The 23,117-nt window shown below is 45.9% G+C and overlaps 1 protein-coding gene across 7 annotated transcripts in view; it reads right to left on the reverse strand.

The window, feature by feature from the left end:
- Positions 1–6,410, reverse strand: part of LOC138756927 (disintegrin and metalloproteinase domain-containing protein 19-like) — a 173,790-nt gene extending 167,380 nt beyond the window's left edge. For 4 of the 7 annotated variants that reach the window (XM_069923357.1, XM_069923359.1, XM_069923356.1 and 1 more), the window contains exons 1-2: positions 6,122–6,409; positions 3,268–3,428 (exon numbers count right to left, since the gene is read on the reverse strand). In XM_069923357.1, coding sequence (XP_069779458.1) covers positions 3,268–3,428; positions 6,122–6,162 — 202 coding nt within the window. In that variant the 5' untranslated portion in view covers positions 6,163–6,409. The other 3 variants (XM_069923361.1, XM_069923360.1, XM_069923358.1) reach the window with 2 other exon arrangements.
- Positions 6,411–23,117: the final 16,707 nt, after the last annotated feature.

Here is a 23,117-nt window from a genome sequence, read left to right on the forward strand (position 1 = left end):
AGAGGAACTTTATGGTGACCTGCAGAAGAAAAGGTTAGCATTTGGAAAACCCTGATGGGGCAAGTTTCTTCGCCAAGACACTGAAGTGGCTGATTGGAGGGAATCAATTTGTGTCCAACAAGCAACAAGATCTTCCTAAGCCTGGTGAAAATTCATAAATGTTAAATTCTGTGCACAGTATAAGAATTGCCTGATATCGGTGAATTGGAGGAGTGAGATTGAACTGTGAATCAAAGAATTTTCCTGAACTTACACACACATGACATACATGTGCACTTTGAATTAGAAAGGGGTTATATTAGGTTAAGTTAATAGTAATAAGTTAAAGTTTGAACCTTTTTTATGTTTAAAGAAAATTAAAAGCATCTTTTGTTTAAGTAACCATTTGTTGATAAATTTCTATTGCTGCTGGATTTTGGGTTCCTCTGGGCCCATAACAAAGGTTTCAGACCCTTGGTCAGCCAGGCAACAGCGACACCTGTCCTCTCTCTCTGAATTCTCAATGGAGATGGAGCATATTGCCAGCAAGTCCAACTTGGTAGCCGAGGCTCTTTTACGACTGACTGCACTCGCGGTGCATGCCCCCTGCCCCAGGCATCATGCCCCCGGCCCGGGCATCGACCAAGCAGCCTTGGCTGAAGCACAGCAAGCGGACCCCAACATCCCAGTGTACCAGATGGCACTCACCGGCCTCCAACTAGAGGACATCCAAATCGCCCCAGGTACCTGGACACTGCTGTAAGATACCTCGACCAGTCAGCCTCACCCCGTCATTCTGGCCGCAGGGAAAAGGCAGGTGTTTGATTCTGTCCATAATCTGGCTCACCCTGCCATCAGGGCAACAGTAAATATGGTGGCTAGTAGATATGGCTGGCACAGCCTCCAGAAAGACATCATTTGATGGGCCAAAACATGCATGCAATGTCAGGCATCAAAGGTTCAAACACACATTAAGGACCTCCCCCCACCCCGAGTCCTTCGAGCCAGCACGCTGACAGTTCAGCCACGTGCATATAGACATTGTGGGCCTCCTACCAATATCCAAGGATGCATGTAATTTGTTGACCATGGTCGATCAGCTGACCAATTGGCCCAAGCCAGTACCTTTGGCAAAAACTACTACAAGGCATGTGCACATTCTACAAACTTGCTGATCCAATTGACATTATCATCCAGATCATTGATATAGACAACAAACAACAATGGTCCCAGCACCAATATTAAAATTCAAGATCGAGTCCACACCACCCCCCCCCCCAATCAGCTGGCAGCTTATTCCACCCACCAACCACTCTCTGAGTGAAGAAGTTCCCCCTAAATCTTTCCCCTTTCACCCTAAAGCCATGACCTCTCATATTTATCTCTCTCAATGTAAATGGAAAGAGCCTATCCACATTTACTCTGTCAGTCCCCCTCATAATTTTGTAAACCTCTATCAAATTTCCCCTCATTCTTCTTTGTTCCAAGGAATAAAGTTCTAACCTGTTTAATCTTTCCTTGTAACTCTGTTCCTGAAGACCTGACAACATCCTAGTCAATCTTCTCTGCACTCTTTCAATCTTATTGATATCCTTCCTGCAGTTTGGTGACCAGAACTCCACACAATATTCTAAATTTGGCCTCACCAATGTCTTAACTTCAACATAACTCCTATTGTCAATACTTTGATTTATAAAGGCTAAGATGCCAAAAGCTTTCTTTGCAACCCTGACCACTTGCAGAGAACAATGTACCTGTATCCCCAGGTCTCTTTGCTCCTCCACACTCCTCAGTGCCCCCTTGATGTACTTCCTTGATTTGCTCTTCCAAAATGCAACACCTCACACTTATCTGCATTAAACTCCATCATCCATTCACTGGCCCATTCACCCAGTTGGTCCAGATCCCTCTGCAAGCTTTGAAAATCTTCCTCACTGTCCACAACAAATGTACTGATCCAGTTCACCACATTATCATTCAGATCATTAATATAGATGATAAACAACAGTGGTTCAAGAATAGATCCCTAAGGCATCCCTCTAGTCACAGGCCTCAAGTCTGAGAAGCATCATCCACCACCACTCTCTGTCTTCATCCACACAGCCAATTTCAATCCAGTTTATAACCCCTCTATGGATAACTCGTGTCTTCACCTTCTGAACTAACCTCCCATGTGGGACCTCGTCGAAGGCCAGTGACTAGTGGTGTTCCACAAGGGTTGGTGTTGGGGCCACTTCTTTTTACAAGCATATGGATAATTTAGATTATGGATTTTGTGGCAGTTTGCAGATGACACCAAGATGGGTGGGAGAGTAGGAAGTGTTGAAGAAAACGAAATGTTGCAGAGAGCCTTGGACAGTTTAGGAGTGTGGGCAAAGAAATGGTGGATGTGATATAATGTTACGAAATGTATGGTTGTATATTTTAGAAGAGAAAATAAACGTTAACAAATTATTTGGATGGGGAAAAACTTCAAAATTCGGGAGTGCAAAGGGACTTGGGGGTCCTTGTACAGTATAACCTAAAGGTTAACCACCAGGTTGGATCGGCAGTAAAGAAAGCGAATGCTATGTTGGCGTTCATTTCAAGAGGAATGTTGTATAAGTTGCAAGGCTCTATAGGGCAGTGGTGAGACCTCATTTGGAGAACGATGTGCAGTTTGGGGCCCCTACCTTAGAAGGGATGTAATGATATTGGAGAAGGTGCAGAGATTTACCAGGAATTTTCCTGGGATGCAGGGTCTTATGTCTGAGAAACACTTTGCAGCTCTTCGCCTGAATTAATTAAGCAGAAGAATGAGAGGGATCATAGAGAAACTTCAAATGCTGAAAGGATTGGACAGAGTAGGTGAATAAGATGTTTCCCTTGGTGGGTGAATCCAGGACAAAAGGGCACGGTCTTAGAATGAGAAGGGACCCATTGAAATCAGAGATGAGGAGAAATTTCTTTAGCCAGAAGGTCGTGGATTTGTGGAATTCGTTCCTTGCACTGCGACCCCCACAGCGTTCCCCGCACTGCAACACCCCCCCCCCCCAGCGTTCCCAACATTGCAACCCCCCCCCCAGCGTTCCCAACATTGCAACCCCCCCCCCAGCGTTCCCAACATTGCAACCCCCCCCCCAGCGTTCCCAACATTGCAACCCCCCCCCAGCGTTCACAACATTGCAACCCCCCCCCAGCGTTCCCAACATTGCAACCCCCCCCCCAGCGTTCCCAACATTGCAACCCCCCCCCCCCCCAGCGTTCCCCGCACTGTAATCATGGGCTGAGATTCGACCACCTCCTCACCTATAATGTCTCCTGTGTCTCCAACTCCTGTGGGTGAGTGGCTGCCGGTCCCGATCCCGGAGACACCTCTGACAGCCAGTCCCTCAGCGCGGCCACTCTCGCCATTCTCTCCCTCCCATCCATTCAGAAGCTGGCACCAGAGCAGGAACAGCAGGCGCATCCTGCGGGCAAACATGGGGAGTGTTGGCAGCTCGTCCAAGTGCCTCAGTGAAACCCGTCTTTTAATTTGATGTGTCTTAGCCCCCCTTCTCTCCCTCACTGAGCCCCCCGTCTCCCTCACTGAGCCCCCCGTCTCCCTCACTGAGCCCCCCGTCTCCCTCACTGAGCCCCCCGTCTCCCTCACTGAGCCCCCGTCTTCCTCACTGAGCCCCCCTTCTCTCCCTCACTGAGCCCCCCTTCTCTCCCTCACTGAGCCCCCCGTCTCCCTCACTGAGCCCCCGTCTCCCTCACTGAGCCCCCCGTCTCCCTCACTGAGCCCCCGTCTCCCTCACTGAGCCCCCCGTCTCCCTCACTGAGCCCCCCGTCTCCCTCACTGAGCCCCCAGTCTCCCTCACTGAGCCCCCCGTCTCCCTCACTGAGCCCCCGTCTCCCTCACTGAGCCCCCGTCTCCCTCACTGAGCCCCCGTCTCCCTCACTGAGCCCCCATCTCTCTCACTGAGCCCCCCGTCTCCCTCACTGAGCCCCCCGTCTCCCTCACTGAGCCCCCGTCTCCCTCACTGAGCCCCCCCTTCTCCCTCACTGAGCCCCCCGTCTCCCTCACTGAGCCCCCCGTCTCCCTCACTGAGCCCCCCGTCTCCCTCACTGAGCCCCCGTCTCCCTCACTGAGCCCCCGTCTCTCTCACTGAGCCCCCCGTCTCCCTCACTGAGCCCCCGTCTCCCTCACTGAGCGCCCCCGTCTCCCTCACTGAGCCCCCCCTTCTCCCTCATTGAGCCCCCCGTCTCCCTCACTGAGCCCCCGTCTCCCTCACTGAGCCCCCGTCTCCCTCACTGAGCCCCCCGTCTCCCTCACTGAGCCCCCCCTCCCTCACTGAGCCCCCCGTCTCCCTCACTGAGCCCCCCGTCTCCCTCACTGAGCCCCCCGTCTCCCTCACTGAGCCCCCCGTCTCCCTCACTGAGCCCCCCGTCTCTCTCACTGAGCCCTCTGTCCCCTTCACTGCCCCCCCGTCCCCCTCTCTGAGGTCCCCCGTCTCCCTCACTGAGCCCCCCGTCTCCCTCACTGAGCCCCCGTCTCCCTCACTGAGCCCCCCGTCTCCCTCACTGAGCCCCCCGTCTCCCTCACTGAGCCCCCCGTCTCCCTCACTGAGCCCCCCGTCTCTCTCACTGAGCCCTCTGTCCCCTTCACTGCCCCCCCGTCCCCCTCTCTGAGGTCCCCCGTCTCCCTCACTGAGCCCCCCGTCTCCCTCACTGAGCCCCCGTCTCCCTCACTGAGCCCCCCGTCTCCCTCACTGAGCCCCCCGTCTCCCTCACTGAGCCCCCGTCTCTCTCACTGAGCCCTCTGTCCCCTTCACTGCCCCCCGTCCCCCTCTCTGAGGTCCCCCATCTCCCTCACTGAGCCCCCCGTCTCCCTCACTGAGCCCCCCCGTCTCCCTCACTGAGCCCCCCCTTCTCCCTCATTGAGCCCCCCGTCTCCCTCACTGAGCCCCCGTCTCCCTCACTGAGCCCCCGTCTCCCTCACTGAGCCCCCCGTCTCCCTCACTGAGCCCCCCCTCCCTCACTGAGCCCCCCGTCTCCCTCACTGAGCCCCCCGTCTCCCTCACTGAGCCCCCCGTCTCCCTCACTGAGCCCCCCGTCTCTCTCACTGAGCCCTCTGTCCCCTTCACTGCCCCCCCGTCCCCCTCTCTGAGGTCCCCCGTCTCCCTCACTGAGCCCCCCGTCTCCCTCACTGAGCCCCCGTCTCCCTCACTGAGCCCCCCGTCTCCCTCACTGAGCCCCCCGTCTCCCTCACTGAGCCCCCCGTCTCCCTCACTGAGCCCCCCGTCTCTCTCACTGAGCCCTCTGTCCCCTTCACTGCCCCCCCGTCCCCCTCTCTGAGGTCCCCCGTCTCCCTCACTGAGCCCCCCGTCTCCCTCACTGAGCCCCCGTCTCCCTCACTGAGCCCCCCGTCTCCCTCACTGAGCCCCCCGTCTCCCTCACTGAGCCCCCGTCTCTCTCACTGAGCCCTCTGTCCCCTTCACTGCCCCCCGTCCCCCTCTCTGAGGTCCCCCATCTCCCTCACTGAGCCCCCCGTCTCCCTCACTGAGCCCCCCCTCCCTCACTGAGCCCCCGTCTCCCTCACTGAGCCCCCCGTCTCCCTCACTGAGCCCCCCCTCCCTCACTGAGCCCCCGTCTCCCTCACTGAGCCCCCCGTCTCCCTCACTGAGCCCCCCGTCTCCCTCACTGAGCCCCCCGTCTCCCTCACTGAGCCCCCCGTCTCCCTCACTGAGCCCCCCGTCTCCCTCACTGAGCCCCCCGTCTCCCTCACTGAGCCCCCCGTCTCCCTCACTGAGCCCCCCGTCTCCCTCACTGAGCCCCCCGTCTCCCTCACTGAGCCCCCGTCTCCCTCACTGAGCCCCCCGTCTCCCTCACTGAGCCCCCCGTCTCCCTCACTGAGCCCCCGTCTCTCTCACTGAGCCCTCTGTCCCCTTCACTGCCCCCCCGTCCCCCTCTCTGAGGTCCCCCTCCACCTCACTGAGCGCCCCGTCCCCCCGAATGCCCCCTTTGAGCTCCTCCCCCTGTACCCCCCTGTCTCTGAGCTGGCCGCCTCCCTCTCTCCCGCCTTCCTCAACTCTGTTCTCAATCAGTTCTCCATTCTCCTTCTCTCCTTTGCTCCGTTCAAGAACTGGCCCGAAACATCGGTAGTACAGTGTATCTTTACCTCCTGTGGACGCTGCGAGACCGGCTGGATTCCTCCCGCATTTCTGTGCTTTTACGACACCCCCAGTGTCTGCAGCCTTTCCCCTCTCTCTCTCCCTTTGGCTGCCTCCTGTTTACAGGATACCCCTTGGAACTGCTTCAGCTCCCAGTCGGTGTTTGTTGTTGCCTGTGTCAGTCTTTCATTCCCAACAATTCTGCCATCTCTCAATTTCTCAGAAAGTAGGAAGAGGAATTGAAAGAAGGAAGCTGTGGGAGCAGGTCTGGTCAGGTCGGGAGCAGGCGGTGTCCACATGAACAAACAGTGCAACCTGCTGGCTTGCTTAAAACCCCAGCAGCCTATGCACTCACTCTCTGGGTTTCCATGAGCTTCTGCCTTGGCACTCACAGCCCTGCTGGGAGAACATTGGTCAGTGCCAAGCACCCTCCTTCTGGGGGGGTGGGGGGAATCTACCTGCCCCTGGTGCCAACGGTTGTCCTGGTACCACCCACCCAGGGAGTTATTGGGAGTGAGGGGTTCGGGATGAGCTGAATTCACCTCGGATCGCTCAGGTCAGGGAAAGAGCAGGACGAAGAGTGTTCAGCCTCGTCCCCTCACACCCCACATCCAACAGGTTCTCCTCTGTCATCTTCAACACCAAATACACCTTCCTAGATCATTCCAGCACAGTACAGGCCCTTCAGCCCGCCATGCTGTGCCAAACAATATAAACCTCCTCCTTCCCTCCCTCACACCTGTAACCCTATTTTTTTGTATCCAAGTGGCTGTCAAATAGTCTTTTAAATGTCCTTACCTTCCCTTCCCCTCACAGGAGTCCAGAGAGACTGTTCCCACTGTTCCAAACTCTCTCCAACTAGTGCAAGGGGAGAACAGGAGCGGGGCTGAGAGAGGCGTGGGAGGGGAGATGAAGGGAGAGGAGGCGGGGGAAGGGAGAGGAAGAAACGTGAAGTGTGGGAGCAGAGGTGAGGGGAGGTGTGAGGAAAGCATGGGAGAGGAGGGGAGAGGAAGGAAAGGGAAGCATGAGGAGCATAGGTTTGGGGAGGAGAGGTGTGGGGTGAATGGGAGGGGAGGGGAGGTGAGGGCAGAAAGCAAATGAAACAAGACATGAAGTTTGGGCTGGCGGCCATTTGGAGGCTCTTTCTATTTGTCCGCATGGCAGGATGGGTTGAAGGGTCTTCTGCCCTGTGCTGTTCTGTGATGATGTTAATGGGAAACAATGGTGGGTAGGGGCCTTGAATTGCACTTTACACCCCCTCCCCACCATCCCAGGAAGGAATTGCAGTCCCTGACACTCCCGCCCACAGCCCCACGGGACTTGTTGGGTCAGCAGGGACATGTAGGCCGAAGGGCCTGTTTGTGTGCTGGAGCTCCATGACCCTTTAGAGCACTCGCCAACCCCACCCATCCTGTCCAAGGTTCCAGTTTCACACCTTTTGTCACATCTTCCCAATGTCTGGGAATGTGGAGTGGATTAGACCACTTCCCGAGCAGTGTCGTTCGCAATCCTGAGTGGGTTACTCAATAGTTCCTGGCTCGTTTGGGGCATCAGATCCTCAGTTCCAACAGGTGCCAGGACTCTAATCGAGACGGTGTCTTCTCTGCCATCAGGGTATGCCATGTAGGCATATGTTGGGTTGGTGTGCAGCAGGTGCACCTTCTTGATTGGGGGGGGGTCTGTCTTGCTCCTCCTCACGTGCGTTCTCAGCAGGACTAGCCACAGTGCCATTAGCCAAGCCTGGAGAGTAGTCCTGGATGTGGATTTCCTCTGGAACGTGAACATAAGCTCATGAGGAGTTGCATTGGATACAGTGCAGGGGAGCAACCTTGTGGAGTGGAGCGCCGTTGTAGGACTTCTTGCCAGTGTGAGTATGGAAGGCCTTTGGACTGGAGAGCCAATTTCACGGCCTTCCATAAAGTCACGTTCTCTTTTTCAACTTACCCGTTCCCCCAGGGATTGAAGCTCGTCGTCCTACTTGAGGCAATACCTTACGAGCTCTTCGCTCATAAATGATGAGCCCCGTTCGCTATGGATATAACTGGGATACCCAAACAAGGTGAAAATAGAGAGCAAGGCCCTGAAGTTCGTGACGATGGTCATGTCTGGGCAGGGGATGACGAACAGAAAATGTGAATACTCGTCGATGACATTGAGGAAGTACACATTTCTGTCGGTGGAATGGAAGGGACCTTGAAATTGACACTGAGTTGTTCAAAGGGGTCGGATGCCTTGATCAGGTATGCCTTGTCTGGGCGTTAGAAGTGCGGTTTGCACTCCACGCAGACCTGGCAGGACTTGGTCATTTCCCTGATATCCTCAATGGAGTAAGGCAGGTTGCGTGCCTTGACTAAATGAGCCATGCGGGTGATACCTGGGTAGCAAAGCTCATTCTGCTGTGACCGCAACTGGCCGGTGTGTGTAGAGGCACAGCTTCCTCTTGACAGGGCATCTAGAGGCTCATTGAGGACACCTGGCCTGTATGTCATAGTTATAGGTGGAGAGTTCGATCCTCCACCTAGTGATCTTATCATTCTTTATTTTACCCCTTTTTGCATTATTAAACATGAATACCACTGATCACTGGCCGGTGAGCTGTGTAAATTTTCTGCTGGCCAGGTAATGCCTCCAGTGCCTGATGGTCTCTACAATGGCTTGGGCCTTTTTCTCCACTGATGGGTTCTGAAGCTCGTGGCCTTGTAGAGTGTGGGAAAAAATGGCAACCAGCCTGCCCGCCTGGTTAAGGGCAGCGGCCAGAGTGACGCCAGAGGCATCACTCTCCACCTGAAACAGTGCGTTCTTGTCCACCGCATGCATGGTGGCCTTTGCAATGTAGCTCCAAATGTAGTCAAAATCCACCTGGGCTTCAGTTGATAATGGGAAGGAGGTGGACTTTGAGAGAGGGCAGCTTTATCCACGCAGTGAGGGATCCACTGTGCATAATAAGAAGCCCAGGCACCTCCTTAAGGCCTTCATGGTCTTTGGGATCGGGGTGTCTAACAGGAAGCGCATTAGATCGGGGTCAGGACCAATGACACCATCCTCCACCATATAGCCCAGAATTACCAGATGTCTAGTCTGGAACACGCACTTACTGGAGTTGTACATGAGATTCAGGGATTTGACCGTGTAGAGAAACTTCTGGAGGTTGGAGTCATGGTCTTCCAGAGAGTGTCCACAAACGGTGACATTGTCAAGATAAGGGAAGGTGGCCTTTAACCCGTATTCATTGACTATTTTGTCCATTTGTATCTGGAAGACTGAGACCCCATTAGTGATACCAAAATGGACCCTCCAGAACTGATAAAATGGTCCATCTACCTCAAATGCTGTGTATGGGCAGTCCTCAGAACAGATCAGTAACTGATGGTATGCAGCTTTTAGGTCAATGGTCGAATAGACCGATACTGCACAATTTTGTTTACCATGTCCGAAATTCGAGGAAGGAGGTACGCGTCCAGGAGTGTGGAGCGATTAATTGTTTGGCTGTAGTCAATCACTAGCCTGGACTTTTCTTCCCTTTCACAACCACTACCTGGGCTCTCCATGGGCTGTTGCTGGGTTCAATGATGTTTTCTTTAAGCAGCCACTGCGTCTCAGCTCTAATAAATTCTCAATCCCCCACACTGTATCGCCTGTTCTTTGTGGCTATCGGGAGTCAGGTTCAGAACAGTTGGTGGGGGGAGGGAATCAATATTTAGGGTGGAGAGACCACATGCGGCTTTTGGTGCCCTCCTTTCCACTCTATGATTGGAGGAAGTGGGCCAGAGTACTCCATGGTCACGCTTTTAAGGTAGCATAGGAAGTCCAGGCCCAGCAACACAGAGCACACAAATCCTTCAGTACCTACAAATGGAACTTACAAAATTCCCCCCCCCTCCCTTTCACAGTTAGATGTACTATACAATACCCCTGGATCATCGCAGAGTGCGAGTGCGAAGCTAGGAAAATGTGATAGTCCGTCAGGTACACTTTTAAGTTGTACCGCAGAACAGTCGCAGAGTTTATAAAGCTCTCAGTGGAACCAGTGTCTACCAAGCAATCAGTCAAATGTCTGTTTACCCTTACCTCCATTGTTGAGTTATTCAATTGGTGAGATATTGTCTAATCCAGGACAACCAAGGCTAGTGCTCCAGAAACCCCATTGCTCCTCATGTCGATGTCGACTCTCTCCTCTTGGCCCGTGGGCAGACAAGATGACGTCAACCACGAGGCGTGGCAAGGTGGCCACCTCCATCTTGATCTGAGGGAGGACAAGGTGGCATTGACTATGAGGCACAGCAAGATGGCCGCCATTGCTCCCCGCGATGTTTCACTTTTGGTGGTGGGTCTCACAATGAGGCACAACAAGATGCCGACAGCAAGCAGCATGGAGAGGCTGGGGCAGGAACATTGGGACTCTGGCATGGGTCAAACACTGATTCAGGGGTCGCACATGCGGTTGCCCTCTTTGGGGCCCTGCAGACCTTCACCCAGTGCCCTCGCTTACCGCATCCTGAGCACATGGTGTCCTACGCAGGGCTAGGGACACAGGGGTGCTGTGCCTGTCCACAGAAGTAGCATCCCTGGTTGCACGTGGCCACAGCAGTTGGCACTGAGGATGCGGGGGTCACCGGCGCCCCACTGACCTGATCTTTTGAAAAGGCAACGCTTTCGCCCGTGAGGTCGTCATCTTCCAGTTGAGCCTGCTCGAGTGCTTTCGCCCACTCCAGGGTGCTGGCCAAGTCTTTCCTCCACAACTCTAGCAGTCGCTGCCTCACGTAGCTCGACCTCACTCCTACCACAAGAATGTCCCAGATTTGTTCCTCCTCTCTCACCCGGGCCGTGACCACTTCACAGTGGCATTTCCTAGTCAAAGCCCAGAGTTCAAGAACATAATTGTCCAGCAATTCACCGGTGTCTTGCCAGCACGCTGTTCTGAGGCCTCATGTAGTGGGCCTTCAAGTCTTCTATGGCAGACTTGTAAGTTGCACAGTCCCTGATGACAGTAAAACCCTTGGGGCTGACTCAAGAGAGAAGAACAGATCTCTGGAGACTATTGAAGACATCTTGTGTGGCTGGAAGCACTCCAGCCAGTAGACGAATTCCTTCAGGGGCTTCTGGGGACAGAGAATAGACCTGGAGCATGCCTGACATCTTGCATCCCACTAAATCAGCCCTTCAGTATCCCAGGATAGGCTTTTCACACTTGGCCACTCTTAACTGGGACACTGAACACTTTCACACATACAAGGAGCCATTCCTAGGGTTAGGACTGTTCTATCTTCTACTGGTGATGTCATGAGTGTTACAAGATCAAACCAGCAACCACAAAAAAAACATATCACACAGGGGTAAAGATGAACAATTACTTTATTAACAAAAAATTCACTTTCAAACTTTAATTCAAAATCCCCCCATTTATAACATGCCCACTGGTTACTATGTAAAGCTATAACAATGTAAAACTAATAAATTCCCCAGCCTAAATATAACATATGTAATTAAAGTCTAAGTTACATTTCCAACCAGTCCACAAAAAAACTTAGACAAAAAACACACAAAACTTCGATCTCAACTGAAGCAAAGATCAAAAACAAAATTCAGTTTGTTTGGTAAACTGAAGCCAAAAGATCTTTGAGAGAGAGAGCACAAAATTCGAGGTTGTCTTGTGTTGCTCGCAGAGAGAGGAACCACTGGCTTGGTCTGGATCCTTCTGGCTGCCTTTGGAATGTTCATCCCTTTTAAAATGCCCAACATTCTAAACTGTCCTCCAGACCATGACTCATGCTCTGGGCCTTCTTCCACTCCACAGCACCACTGTTTATCGTCCAAGTCCAGAAATCTTTCGATCATTTTCTGCTCATGCTCAGTCCGTCTCCCACTCTCTCAGCAGTCCACCTTCACCTTGGCTCTCTCAGGCAAACTGTCACTTTTTAACATAAAACCACACAACACATAGGCCAATACACAAATCAGAACTCTGTAACACCTCCCCTGCTTAAAAAAATTTGGTCCACTAGACAAATTTCTAACAATTAATGGAAGTATTTCATAAATTAAATTAAATAAACACTCCATTTTTTTTTACAATAAGTATGTGATTAGATTCATATCTACCCAGATTAACATCTTGACAAACAATTTTCCCCTTTATGTGTGGAATAATTAAATCATACTCTTGTAACATTAAGTTCCAGTTCAGTAAACGTCTGTTCTTATTTTTCATTTTAGACAGAAAAAACTAATGGATTATGATCAGTATATATTATTAACAGTTTTTGAGCTGTACAAATATACACATCAAAATGTTGCAACACTAAAACAAGCGCTAATAACTCCTTCTCCATGGTCGAGTAATTTCGTTGATGGTCGTTTTTTGAGAAGTACGAAATAGGATGTTCTACTCCATCACCATCCTTCTTCTGTAACAGTGGAGCACCAACCGTTTCATCACTGACGTCCACGGCTAAATAGAATGGCTTTTCAAAGTTAGGGGACAAAAGTACAGGCTGATGGCATAAAATGGCCTTCAGAAACGCTTCCTGGCATGCATCTGACCAGAAAAATTTTTCTTTCTTTCCAAGTAGTTTTGATAATAGAAGTGCAATTTCTGCAAAGTTTTTACAAAATCTACGATAGTAGCCAATCATACCTATAAATCTCTGAAGAGCTTTCTTATTACCAGGGATAGGGGACGCAGTGATAGCCAATACTTTTGCTCCAACCGGTGCCACCTGTCCCTGTCCTATCACATAACCCAGATAAATCACAGCGGCATGTCCAAACTCACTCTTGTGCAAATTCATTGTGAGGTGCGCTTCCACCAGTCTCTGAAATAACTGCTCTAATTCAAGCATGTGTTCTTCCCATGTATCCGTACTAATGACTAAATCATCGATATAGGCTCCTGTGTGCTCTAATCCCTGAATTACTGCATTAATCATTCTCTGAAAAATGCCAGGTGCATTTTTCATCTGGAAAGGCATAATATTATACTCATACAATCCCGATGGTGTAACAAATGCAGAAATTTCCCTACCTCTCTCTGTCAAAGGAACACAACAGTATCCTTTTAAGGGATCAATCTTTGTAAGAAACTTATCCTTCCCCACCTTATCTAAACAATCATCTATTCAGGGAATAGATCAGTCTTTGTCACCATGTTTACCTTTCGATTATCTGTACAAAACCTAATTGAGCCATCTGGCTTAGGCACCAGAACACAGGGTGAACTCCAATTTGAACTTGATTTTCGGATGATGCCATTTTTGAGCATATAATCCACCTCTTGATCCAACAATCTGCTCTTTTCCTGATTAACTCAGTAAGGATGCTGCTTAATAGGCTTAGCATCACTGACCTCCAGATCATAACAAGCCACAGTAGTTCTTCTTGGAACATCTGGGAATATATTCTTAAATTTCATAAGTAATGTTTTCATTTCTTCACTTTCTGATTTAGTCAAATGCATTATATTGGTGTCTAAGTTTTGCAAAACTATAGAATTTTCCACCCTAGGGCTTATCACTTTCTGTGCTCCATGACCTTCCACAAAACTTATCTCCTCCTTACTTTCCTCTATAACTAGCACCTTGGTTGGAATCCTAGACTCCTCCTCAGTCATTTTCTCAAAGTAAGGTTTAAGCATGTTCACGTGACAGACCTGTGTCTCTCTTCGATTATCAGGTGTCTCAATGACATAGGTGACCTGTTTAAGTTTTGATTTCACCTTATATAGACTTGAAAACTGAGCTCTCAAAGGGTTTGACTGCATTGGAAACAAAACCAATACTTTGTCACCAGGTTTAATGTCCCTAATTTTTGCTTTTTGATCGTACCGAATTTTCCTTTTTCCCTGAGCAGTTTTTAAATTTTTCCTTGCCATCTCGCAAGCCTGATGTAATCTGTTTTTAAATTTGAAAACCTAATCCAACAGATTTGATTGTATATCATTATGTATCCACTGTTCCTTCAACAATAGTAATGGACCCTTGACTTCATGACCAAACACAAACTCAAATGGACTAAAGCCAAGAGACTCCCGAGATGCCTCTCTAACAGCAAACAATAACAAATGGATTCCTTCATCCCAATCCTTATTATTTTCCACGCAATAAGCCCTCATCATATTTTTCACAGTTAAATTGATCCTTTCCAAGGCCCCTTGACTTTCAGGATGATAGGTAGATGACACAGTTTGATGGGCTCCCAATTCATACACCACCTGTTGAAATATTCCAGACATTAAATTACTCCCTTGGTCCGATTGAATTTCCCTTAGTAGGCCAAACAGTGTGAAAAATGTTAGCATAGCCTTCACAATCGTCTTTGCTTTAATGTTTCTCAGGGGAATAGCCTCTGGAAACCTTGAAGCTGTGCACATGAGCGGTAACAAATATTCATTTCCTGCTTTGGTTTTTGGCAATGGGCCAGCACAATCCACTATCACTTTTGAGAAGGGCTCCCCGAAAGCAGGGATGGGTTGTGAAGGTGCCACTGGTGGTCCTTGATTAGGCTTGCCCACCAGTTGACAAGTATGACAGGTTCTACAAAAGTTCACAACATCCTTTCTTAATTTCGGCCAATAAAACTGTTTCCTTATCTTTTCTACCATCTTCTTCACTCCAAGATGACCTCCTAAAGGTGTACTATGAGCCAACTTTAATATTTAATTCCTGTAAGTTTTGGGAATTACAACTTACCTGGCAGGCAACTTTCAAATTACAACTTTCACTGGCAGGTATCACTTTTGGTCTCCATTTTCTCATCAATATTCCTTCTTGAACAAAGTAACCTACTGGCACAGTTTCAATTTCCTGGTTAGATCTTATCCCAGCAAAATCAGGATCATGCTTTTGTCTAGCTATTAATTCTTCTCTTGACAACAGCAAAGCTGGATCCTTAGGTTTGTCCTCACTGCTCGTCTCCACTACAGGATCATCACAGACTTTCTCTACCTCTACCTTTTTTCTAGACATGGCTCTAGTAATGGCACACGCAGGGTAGATTTCCAAATCCTTTTCGGACTCATAAACCAATGGCTTATTTGTGAGTTTCACTGCAGGTATGATTTTACCCTCTGCTAAATCATTTCCTAGCAAAAGAGAAACTCCATCCACCGGCAGACTTGATCTTGTCCCTATCGTAACCGGGCCATTAACTAAGTCTGATTTCATCACTATTTGATGCGAAGGTAAAGGCTCTGCTTCACCACCAATCCCTTTAATTAAATTCACATCTCCAGTATCGGTCTCCTCACCAAAATTCAAAAGGTTGCTTAATACAAGCGATTGGGCTGCTCCAGTATCCTGCAGGATTTTAACTGGCACTTGATTGGATCCTTCTTTAACCGAAATGAAACCTTCAGTCATGAATGGTTGAAAAATATCCCTAACTTTCTCACTCTGAACACAGGCAGTTGGTACCACCCCTTTCTCTTTCTTCCTTTTCAGTACAGGACAATTTGCTATTATGTGCCCTGGCTTCTTACAACAGTGGCAAATAACACTCGATAATTTTTCCTTCACCCATTTCTCTTCCTCTCTTCCTTTAACCTCATTTTTAGATTTTCTTTCTACTCTACGTGGATTATCAGCAGTATTTCTTTGAAAGGTTTTCCCTAGTGTCCACTTAGACTTGTGGGTTAAAGCATATTCCTCTGCAAATTTAGCCAATTCTTGCCAAGTTTTTATATTTTTCTCTGCCAAGTACACTTGAATATCGTCAGGAACACAATTTTTAATCTCCTCAATCAGAATGATTTCCCTCAATAAATGAAAGTTATTTTCTACTTTCATTGCGGCACACCACTGATCAAAACACACAACCTTCCTATAAGCAAAATCCAGGTAAGATTGGGTTGCTGTGTTTTTTAAACTCCTGAATTTTTGTCTGTAAGCCTCTGGGACTAGTTCATAAGATCGGAGTATAGTCTGCTTTACAAATTCATAATCAGCTGCTTGTTGTAAAGCGAGCCACGAATACACCTGCTGGGCTTTCCCTTTAAGAACACTTTGTAGCAGGAGTGACCACTGGTCTGGTGGCCATTTTAAATTTACAGCTACTTTCTCAAAATGCTGAAAATACTGGTCTATTTCAGCTTCTTCAAATGGAGGAACTAACCTCACTTCTCTACTGACCAGAAACCTCTCCCCCTGACTTGCACGTGGTTTTGGGCTTATCCCTCTCCTTGGTCAACTTTAATTTAGCTAGTTCTAGCTCATGTTTCCATTCTTTCTCTCTCTCCTCCCTTGTGGCTGCTCTCTCCTCCATTTCTGTCTGCCTTACTGCTTCCCGTTCGGCTTTCCTTTCTGCCTCTCTTTTTTTCTCTCACTCTAGTTTTCTCAAAGCCAAGTTTTCTGCTTTGGAAACTGTTCTAATGCAGCTTCTTCAAATGCCCCCTTTCCTACATAGAGCTTAACAATATTTGGGGCAATTTCCTTTTTTTTCATCCCAGTTCTTACTGTAAGAAGTTTTTACTTGCCAACTATAACCATCAGTTCTGTCTTTTTAGCCATTTTTAAATTAACCACTGAAAGGTTAGCGATGAACTGGTCAATATTCATAGTTGCTGGTTTTTCTGCTGGTCATTTATACACTCATCATTTATTTTTAATTTCAAGCTGGAGATTGAATCAAACTCAGACGACTCAGACTCAATCATATAACCATATAACCACTTACAGCACAGAACAGGCCAGTTCGGCCCTACTAGTCCATGCCATAACAAATCCCCACCATCCTAGTCCCACTGACCAGCACCCGGTCCATACCCCTCCAGTCCTCTCCTATCCATGTAACTATCTAGTCTTTCCTTAAAATGTAACCAATGATCCCGCCTCGACCACATCTGTCGGAAGCTCATTCCACATCCCCACCACCCTCTGCGTAAAGAAATTTCCCCTCATGTTCCCCTTATAATTTTCCCCCTTCAATCTTAAACCATGCCCTCTAGTTTGAATCTCCCCCACTCTTAATTGAAAAAGCCTATCCACATTTACTCTGTCTGTCCCTTTTAAAATCTTAAACACCTCTATCAAGTCCCCTCTCAATCTTCTACGCTCCATAGAAAAAAGCCCCAGTCTGCACAACCTTTCCCTGTAATCGCTCCTAAAGCTCCCAAATTGGTTTGATCCCAGATGATGCCCCCAAATTGGTTTGATCCCAGATGATTCCCCCAAATTATGTTACAAGATCAAACCAGCAACCACAAAGAAGGCAGATCTCACAGGGGTAAAGATGATCAATTATTTTAATAACACAGAAGTTCACCTTAAAACTCCTCCCTTTTATAACAATGCCCACTGGTTACTATGCAAATTTCTATAACAGTATAAGACTAATAAATTCCCCAGCCTAAATATAACATATGTAATTAAAGCCAAAGTTATATTTACAACCAGCCCACAGAAAAACTTAGACACAAAACTTTGATCTCAACTGAAGCAAAGATCAAAAACAAAATTTAGTTTGTTTGGTAAACTGAAGCCAAAAGATCTTTGAGAGAGAGAGAGCACAAAATTTGAAGTTGTCTTGTGTTGCTCACAGAGAGAGGAACCACTGGCTTGGTCTGGATCATTCTGGCTGCCTTTGGAATGTTCATCCCTTTAAAAATGCCCAACATTCTAAACTGTCCTCCAGACCATGACTCATCCTCTGGGCCTCCTTCCACTCCACAGCACCACTGTTTATCTATTGTAAAAGGGAGTAACTGATTTTGCGTCAGTATTAGTTTTGGTAATTGGTCATTTGTTTTATTCCTTTCTACATGAATCTTCTTCCAAATATTGAGCAGATGATGTAATACTGGAGAACTCCTACGTTGTACCAATTTTTCATCCCATTTATATAAATATATGTTCAGGTATCTTCTCCCCTATTTTATCTAGTTCTAATCTAGTCCAATCTGGCTTTTCCCTTGTTTGATAAAAATCTGATAGGTATCTTAATTGTGCGGCTCTATAATAATTTTTAAAGTTTGGGAGTTGTAAGCCTCCTTGTTTATCTTCTTTCTTTGGCTTGGCTTCGCGGACGAAGATTTATGGAGGGGGTAAAAAGTCCACGTCAGCTGCAGGCTCGTTTGTGGCTGACCAGTCCGATGCGGGACAGGCAGACACGATTGCAGCGGTTGCAAGGGAAAATTGGTTGGTTGGGGTTGGGTGTTGGGTTTTTCCTCCTTTGCCTTTTGTCAGTGAGGTGGGCTCTGCGGTCTTCTTCAAAGGAGGCTGCTGCCCGCCAAACTGTGAGGCGCCAAGATGCACGGTTTGAGGCGTTATCAGCCCACTGGCGGTGGTCAATGTGGCAGGCACCAAGAGATTTCTTTAGGCAGTCCTTGTACCTTTTCTTTGGTGCACCTCTGTCACGGTGGCCAGTGGAGAGCTCGCCATATAATACGATCTTGGGAAGGCGATGGTCCTCCATTCTGGAGACGTGACCCATCCAGCGCAGCTGGATCTTCAGCAGCGTGGACTCGATGCTGTCGACCTCTGCCATCTCGAGTACCTCGACGTTAGGGGTGTGAGCGCTCCAATGGATGTTGAGGATGGAGCGGAGACAACGCTGGTGGAAGCGTTCTAGGAGCCGTAGGTGGTGCCGGTAGAGGACCCATGATTCGGAGCCGAACAGGAGTGTGGGTATGACAACGGCTCTGTATACGCTTATCTTTGTGAGGTTTTTCAGTTGGTTGTTTTTCCAGACTCTTTTGTGTAGTCTTCCAAAGGCGCTATTTGCCTTGGCGAGTCTGTTGTCTATCTCATTGTCGATCCTTGCATCTGATGAAATGGTGCAGCCGAGATAGGTAAACTGGTTGACCGTTTTGAGTTTTCTACAAGAGAAAAGGTACTGGAGAAGACAATGGAAAAAGTAAGAGAAGGCAACAAGCCACTGGAGTATAAAGGGCAAAAAATCTTCATTTATCCAGATATAAGTTTTGAACTCCGAAAGAAGAGAAAAGAGTTCAATACAGCAAAGGCGATTTTATGGAAGAAAGGGTATAAATTTACACTGAAGCATCCTGCGGTATTGAAAATATTTATTCCAGGACAACAAAACAGACTATTCTCGGATCCAGAGGAAGCACGAAAATTTGCAGAGCAATTACAAAATAGACTGAGGGATGAAGACGTGTAACGAGAGTACAAAAGACTGAGAACTAAAAAGACACATAAGTTTTGAACTCCTGAAGAAGAGAAAGGAGTTCAATACATCGAAAACGATCTTATGGAAAAAAAACTATTCTCGGATCCAGAGGAAGCAAGGAAATTTGCAGAACAACTACAAAACAAACAGAGAGATGAAGATATGTAATAAGAGTAAAAATGACCACGATTTATATGTATGTGGGTAAAGAGGTATATGTGTGTATATGTATAATGTGCATACATGAATGTATCCGTATTTAGAGGAAAATATAGATAGTATAGACAAGAATTAATAAGGGAAGGTAATGGAATAGAGGGAATAAGGAGGGATCTAAAAGAGTGACCTTTGTTACATATGAAAAGTGAAATCTTTTCTGGGGGGGGCTGGGTGGGGGGTAATAGCGGTCACTGCAAAATCAGCTGACGCATGCGAGTGAATTCGCAAATCCAAACGGAGAGGGGAGATGTGGTTGTCCGACAAGGGATAAAGGACAACTCAGGAGGGGAAGGGGAGATTGGAGCTAAAGAAGTTTTAAATAGGAGAATAAGGAAAATGTTTGATGTTTTAGGAATGTTGTCTTATAAAGGGTTCAAAACAAGAAAACAGAAATGGATAAGAAGGAAAGGTAATGATGGAGAAACGCAAAGGGAAGATAAACAAAGTATAAAATGGCTACGTTGAACTATATGACTTTAAATATTAATGGAATACATAACCAAATTAAAAGGAAGAAACTGCTAAATTTACTGTAAAAAGAAAAAATTGATATAGCATTTGTGCAAGAAACACATTTAACTGAATTGGAGCACAAGAAATTAAAGAGAGATTGGGTAGGACACGTAACAGCAGCATCGTATAATTCAAAAGCAAGAGGAGTAGCTATATTAATTAGTAAAAATGTGCCATTTAAAATAGAAGAGGAAATAATAGATCCAGCAGGGAGATATGTAATGATAAAATGTCAGATATATTCGGAGTTTTGGAATCTACTCAATGTATATTCACCTAACGAAGAAGATCAAAAGTTTATGCAAGATATCTTTTTGAAGATCACAGATACGCAAGGGAACATATTAATAGGAGGGGATTTCAACCTGAATTTGGATTCAAATATGGACAAAACTGGGAAAAAAATTAACAGAAAGAACAAAGTAACCAAATTTATAATTAAATCGATGGAAGAAATGCAACTTTTGGATATATGGAGGAAACAACACCCAAAGGAAAAGGAATATTCATATTACTCGGCTAGACATAAAACATACTCAAGAATAGACCTATTTTTGTTATCAGCTCGTATGCAAGATAGAGTAAGAAAAACAGAATATAAAGCTAGAATATTATTGGACCATTCACCCTTAATATTGACAATAGAGTTAGACGACATCCCTCCAAGAATGTATAGATGGAGATTAAACTCCATGCTACTTAAAATGCAGGATTTTAGAGAATTCATTAAAAGACAAATTAAAATGTAGTTTGAAATAAATACGGAATCAGTGAAAGATAAGTTTTTACTATGGGACGCAATGAAAGCGTTCATAAGAGGGCAAATAATAAGTTATGTAACCAAGATGAAGAAGGACTATAATCAGGAAACAGAGCAGTTGGAAAGGGAAAGAGTTAATATAGAAAAAGAATTAGCAATGAAGAAAGATACAACTAAAAGAAGAGAATTGGCGGATAAAAAAATAAAATATGAAACACTACAAACATTTTAGGTGGAGAAGAATATAATGAAGACAAAACAGAAATATTATGAACTAGGTGAAAAAACGCACAAAATTCTAGCATGGCAGCTTAAGACAGAACAAGCTAAGAAAATGGTATTGGCATCAAGGAAAAAAGACAAACAAATTACATATAATCCAAAAGAAATTAAGGAAAACTTCAGAGAATTCTATGAACAATTATACCAAACTGAAAACAAAGGGAAAGAAGGGAAAATAGATGCATTTCTGACTAAAATTGAACTACCAAAACTACAAATAGAGGAACAAAATAAATTAACAGAGCCATTTGGAATAGTAGAAATACAAGAGATAATTAAAAAAATTACCAAATAATAAGACACCAGGAGAGGATGGATTCCCAATAGAATTCTACAAAACATTTAAAGACTTATTAATTCTGCCCCTCCTGGAAGTAATCAACCAGATTGATAAAACACAAAGCTTACCAGATTCATGTAAAACAGCAATAATTACAGTAATACTAAAGCAAGGGAAAGATCCACTCACACCAGCGTCATATAGACCAATATCTTTACTTAACACAGATTATAAGATAATAGCTAAACTATTAGCAAACAGATTAGCAGAGTATGTTCCGAAAATGGTAAATTTAGACCAAACTGGATTTATCAAAAAAAGACGCACAACAGACAATATTTGTAAATTTATTAACTTAATTCATGCAGTAGAAGGGAATAAAGCACCTACAGTAGCAGTTGCTTTAGACGCAGAGAAGGCCTTTGACAGAGTAGAATGGAATTATTTGTTCAAAGTATTGCAAAAATTCAGTTTACCGGAGAAGTATATTAATTGGATTAAAGCATTATATAAGGGACCATTAGCGAAAGTGACAGTAAATGGACATGTATCAAAGCAATTTAACTTAAGCAGGTCACCGCGGCAGGAATGCCCACTATCACCTTTATTGTTTGCGCTAGCTATAGAACCACTAGCAGAATTGATAAGAATAGATAATAATATAAAAGGAATAAAAATAAAAGACAGGGAATATAAAATCAGTCTATTTGCGGATGATGTTATAGTGTACTTAACAGAACCAGAACTATCAATAAAAGAATTATATAAGAAATTGAAGGAATATGGAGAAGTGTCGGGTTACAAGATAAACGTAAATAAAAGTGAAGCAATGCCAATGAATAATGCGGATTTCTCAAAATTTAAAAAGGAATCAGCATTTAGATGGCAAATGCAAGCAATAAGATACCTAGGTGTACAAATAAACAAAAATCTCGGCCAACTATATAAACTCAATTATTATCCACTAATGAAAAAATTACAGGATGATTTAGAGCATTGGAAAGAGCTACCACTAACACTGATAGGAAGGATAAACTGTATTAAAATGAACATTTTTCCAAGGATACTATACTTATTTCAGGCATTGCCAATACAACTGACAGAAAAATTCTTCAAAGAGTTAAAGAAAATAATAAGGAGATTTTTATGGAGAGGGGGGAAACCGAGGATAGCACTAGACAAATTAACAGAATGGTATAAACAAGGAGGCTTACAATTGCCAAACTTCAAAAATTATTATAGAGCCGCACAATTAAGGTACCTATCAGATTTTTATCAAACAAGGGAAAAACCAGACTGGACGAGACTAGAATTAGATAAAATAGGGGAAAAGATACCTGAACACATATTATATAAATGGGACGAAAAATTGGTACAACATAGAACTTCTCCAGTATTACACCATCTCCTCAATATATGGAAGAAGATACATGTAGAAAGAAATAAAATAAATTACCAAATACCAAAACTAATATTGACGCAAAATAAGCTACTCCCTTTTACAATAGACAACCTTGCCTTTAGAAAATGGGAAAAAAAAGGGATTAAAAGAATAGAAAATTGTTTTTCAGGAAGTAGATTCTTATCCTTTGAACAAATGAGAGATAAGTACAATATAACGGGAGATACAGCGCTGGCATATTACCAACTGAGATCCTACTTGAAAGATAAATTAGGAAGCAACTTGAGTTTACCAGAGGGAAGTAACCTTGAATATGTGATTACAGATACAATGTTAATCAAAAGATTTATAAAAAATATGTATATTAAACTGCAAGAAAAGGAAAATGAGGAAACAAATGGTAAAACTAAACAAAAATGGGAACAAGAT

This window comes from Narcine bancroftii, chromosome 3, assembly GCF_036971445.1.
Source record: "Narcine bancroftii isolate sNarBan1 chromosome 3, sNarBan1.hap1, whole genome shotgun sequence".
NCBI classification, from domain to species: Eukaryota; Metazoa; Chordata; class Chondrichthyes; order Torpediniformes; family Narcinidae; genus Narcine; species Narcine bancroftii.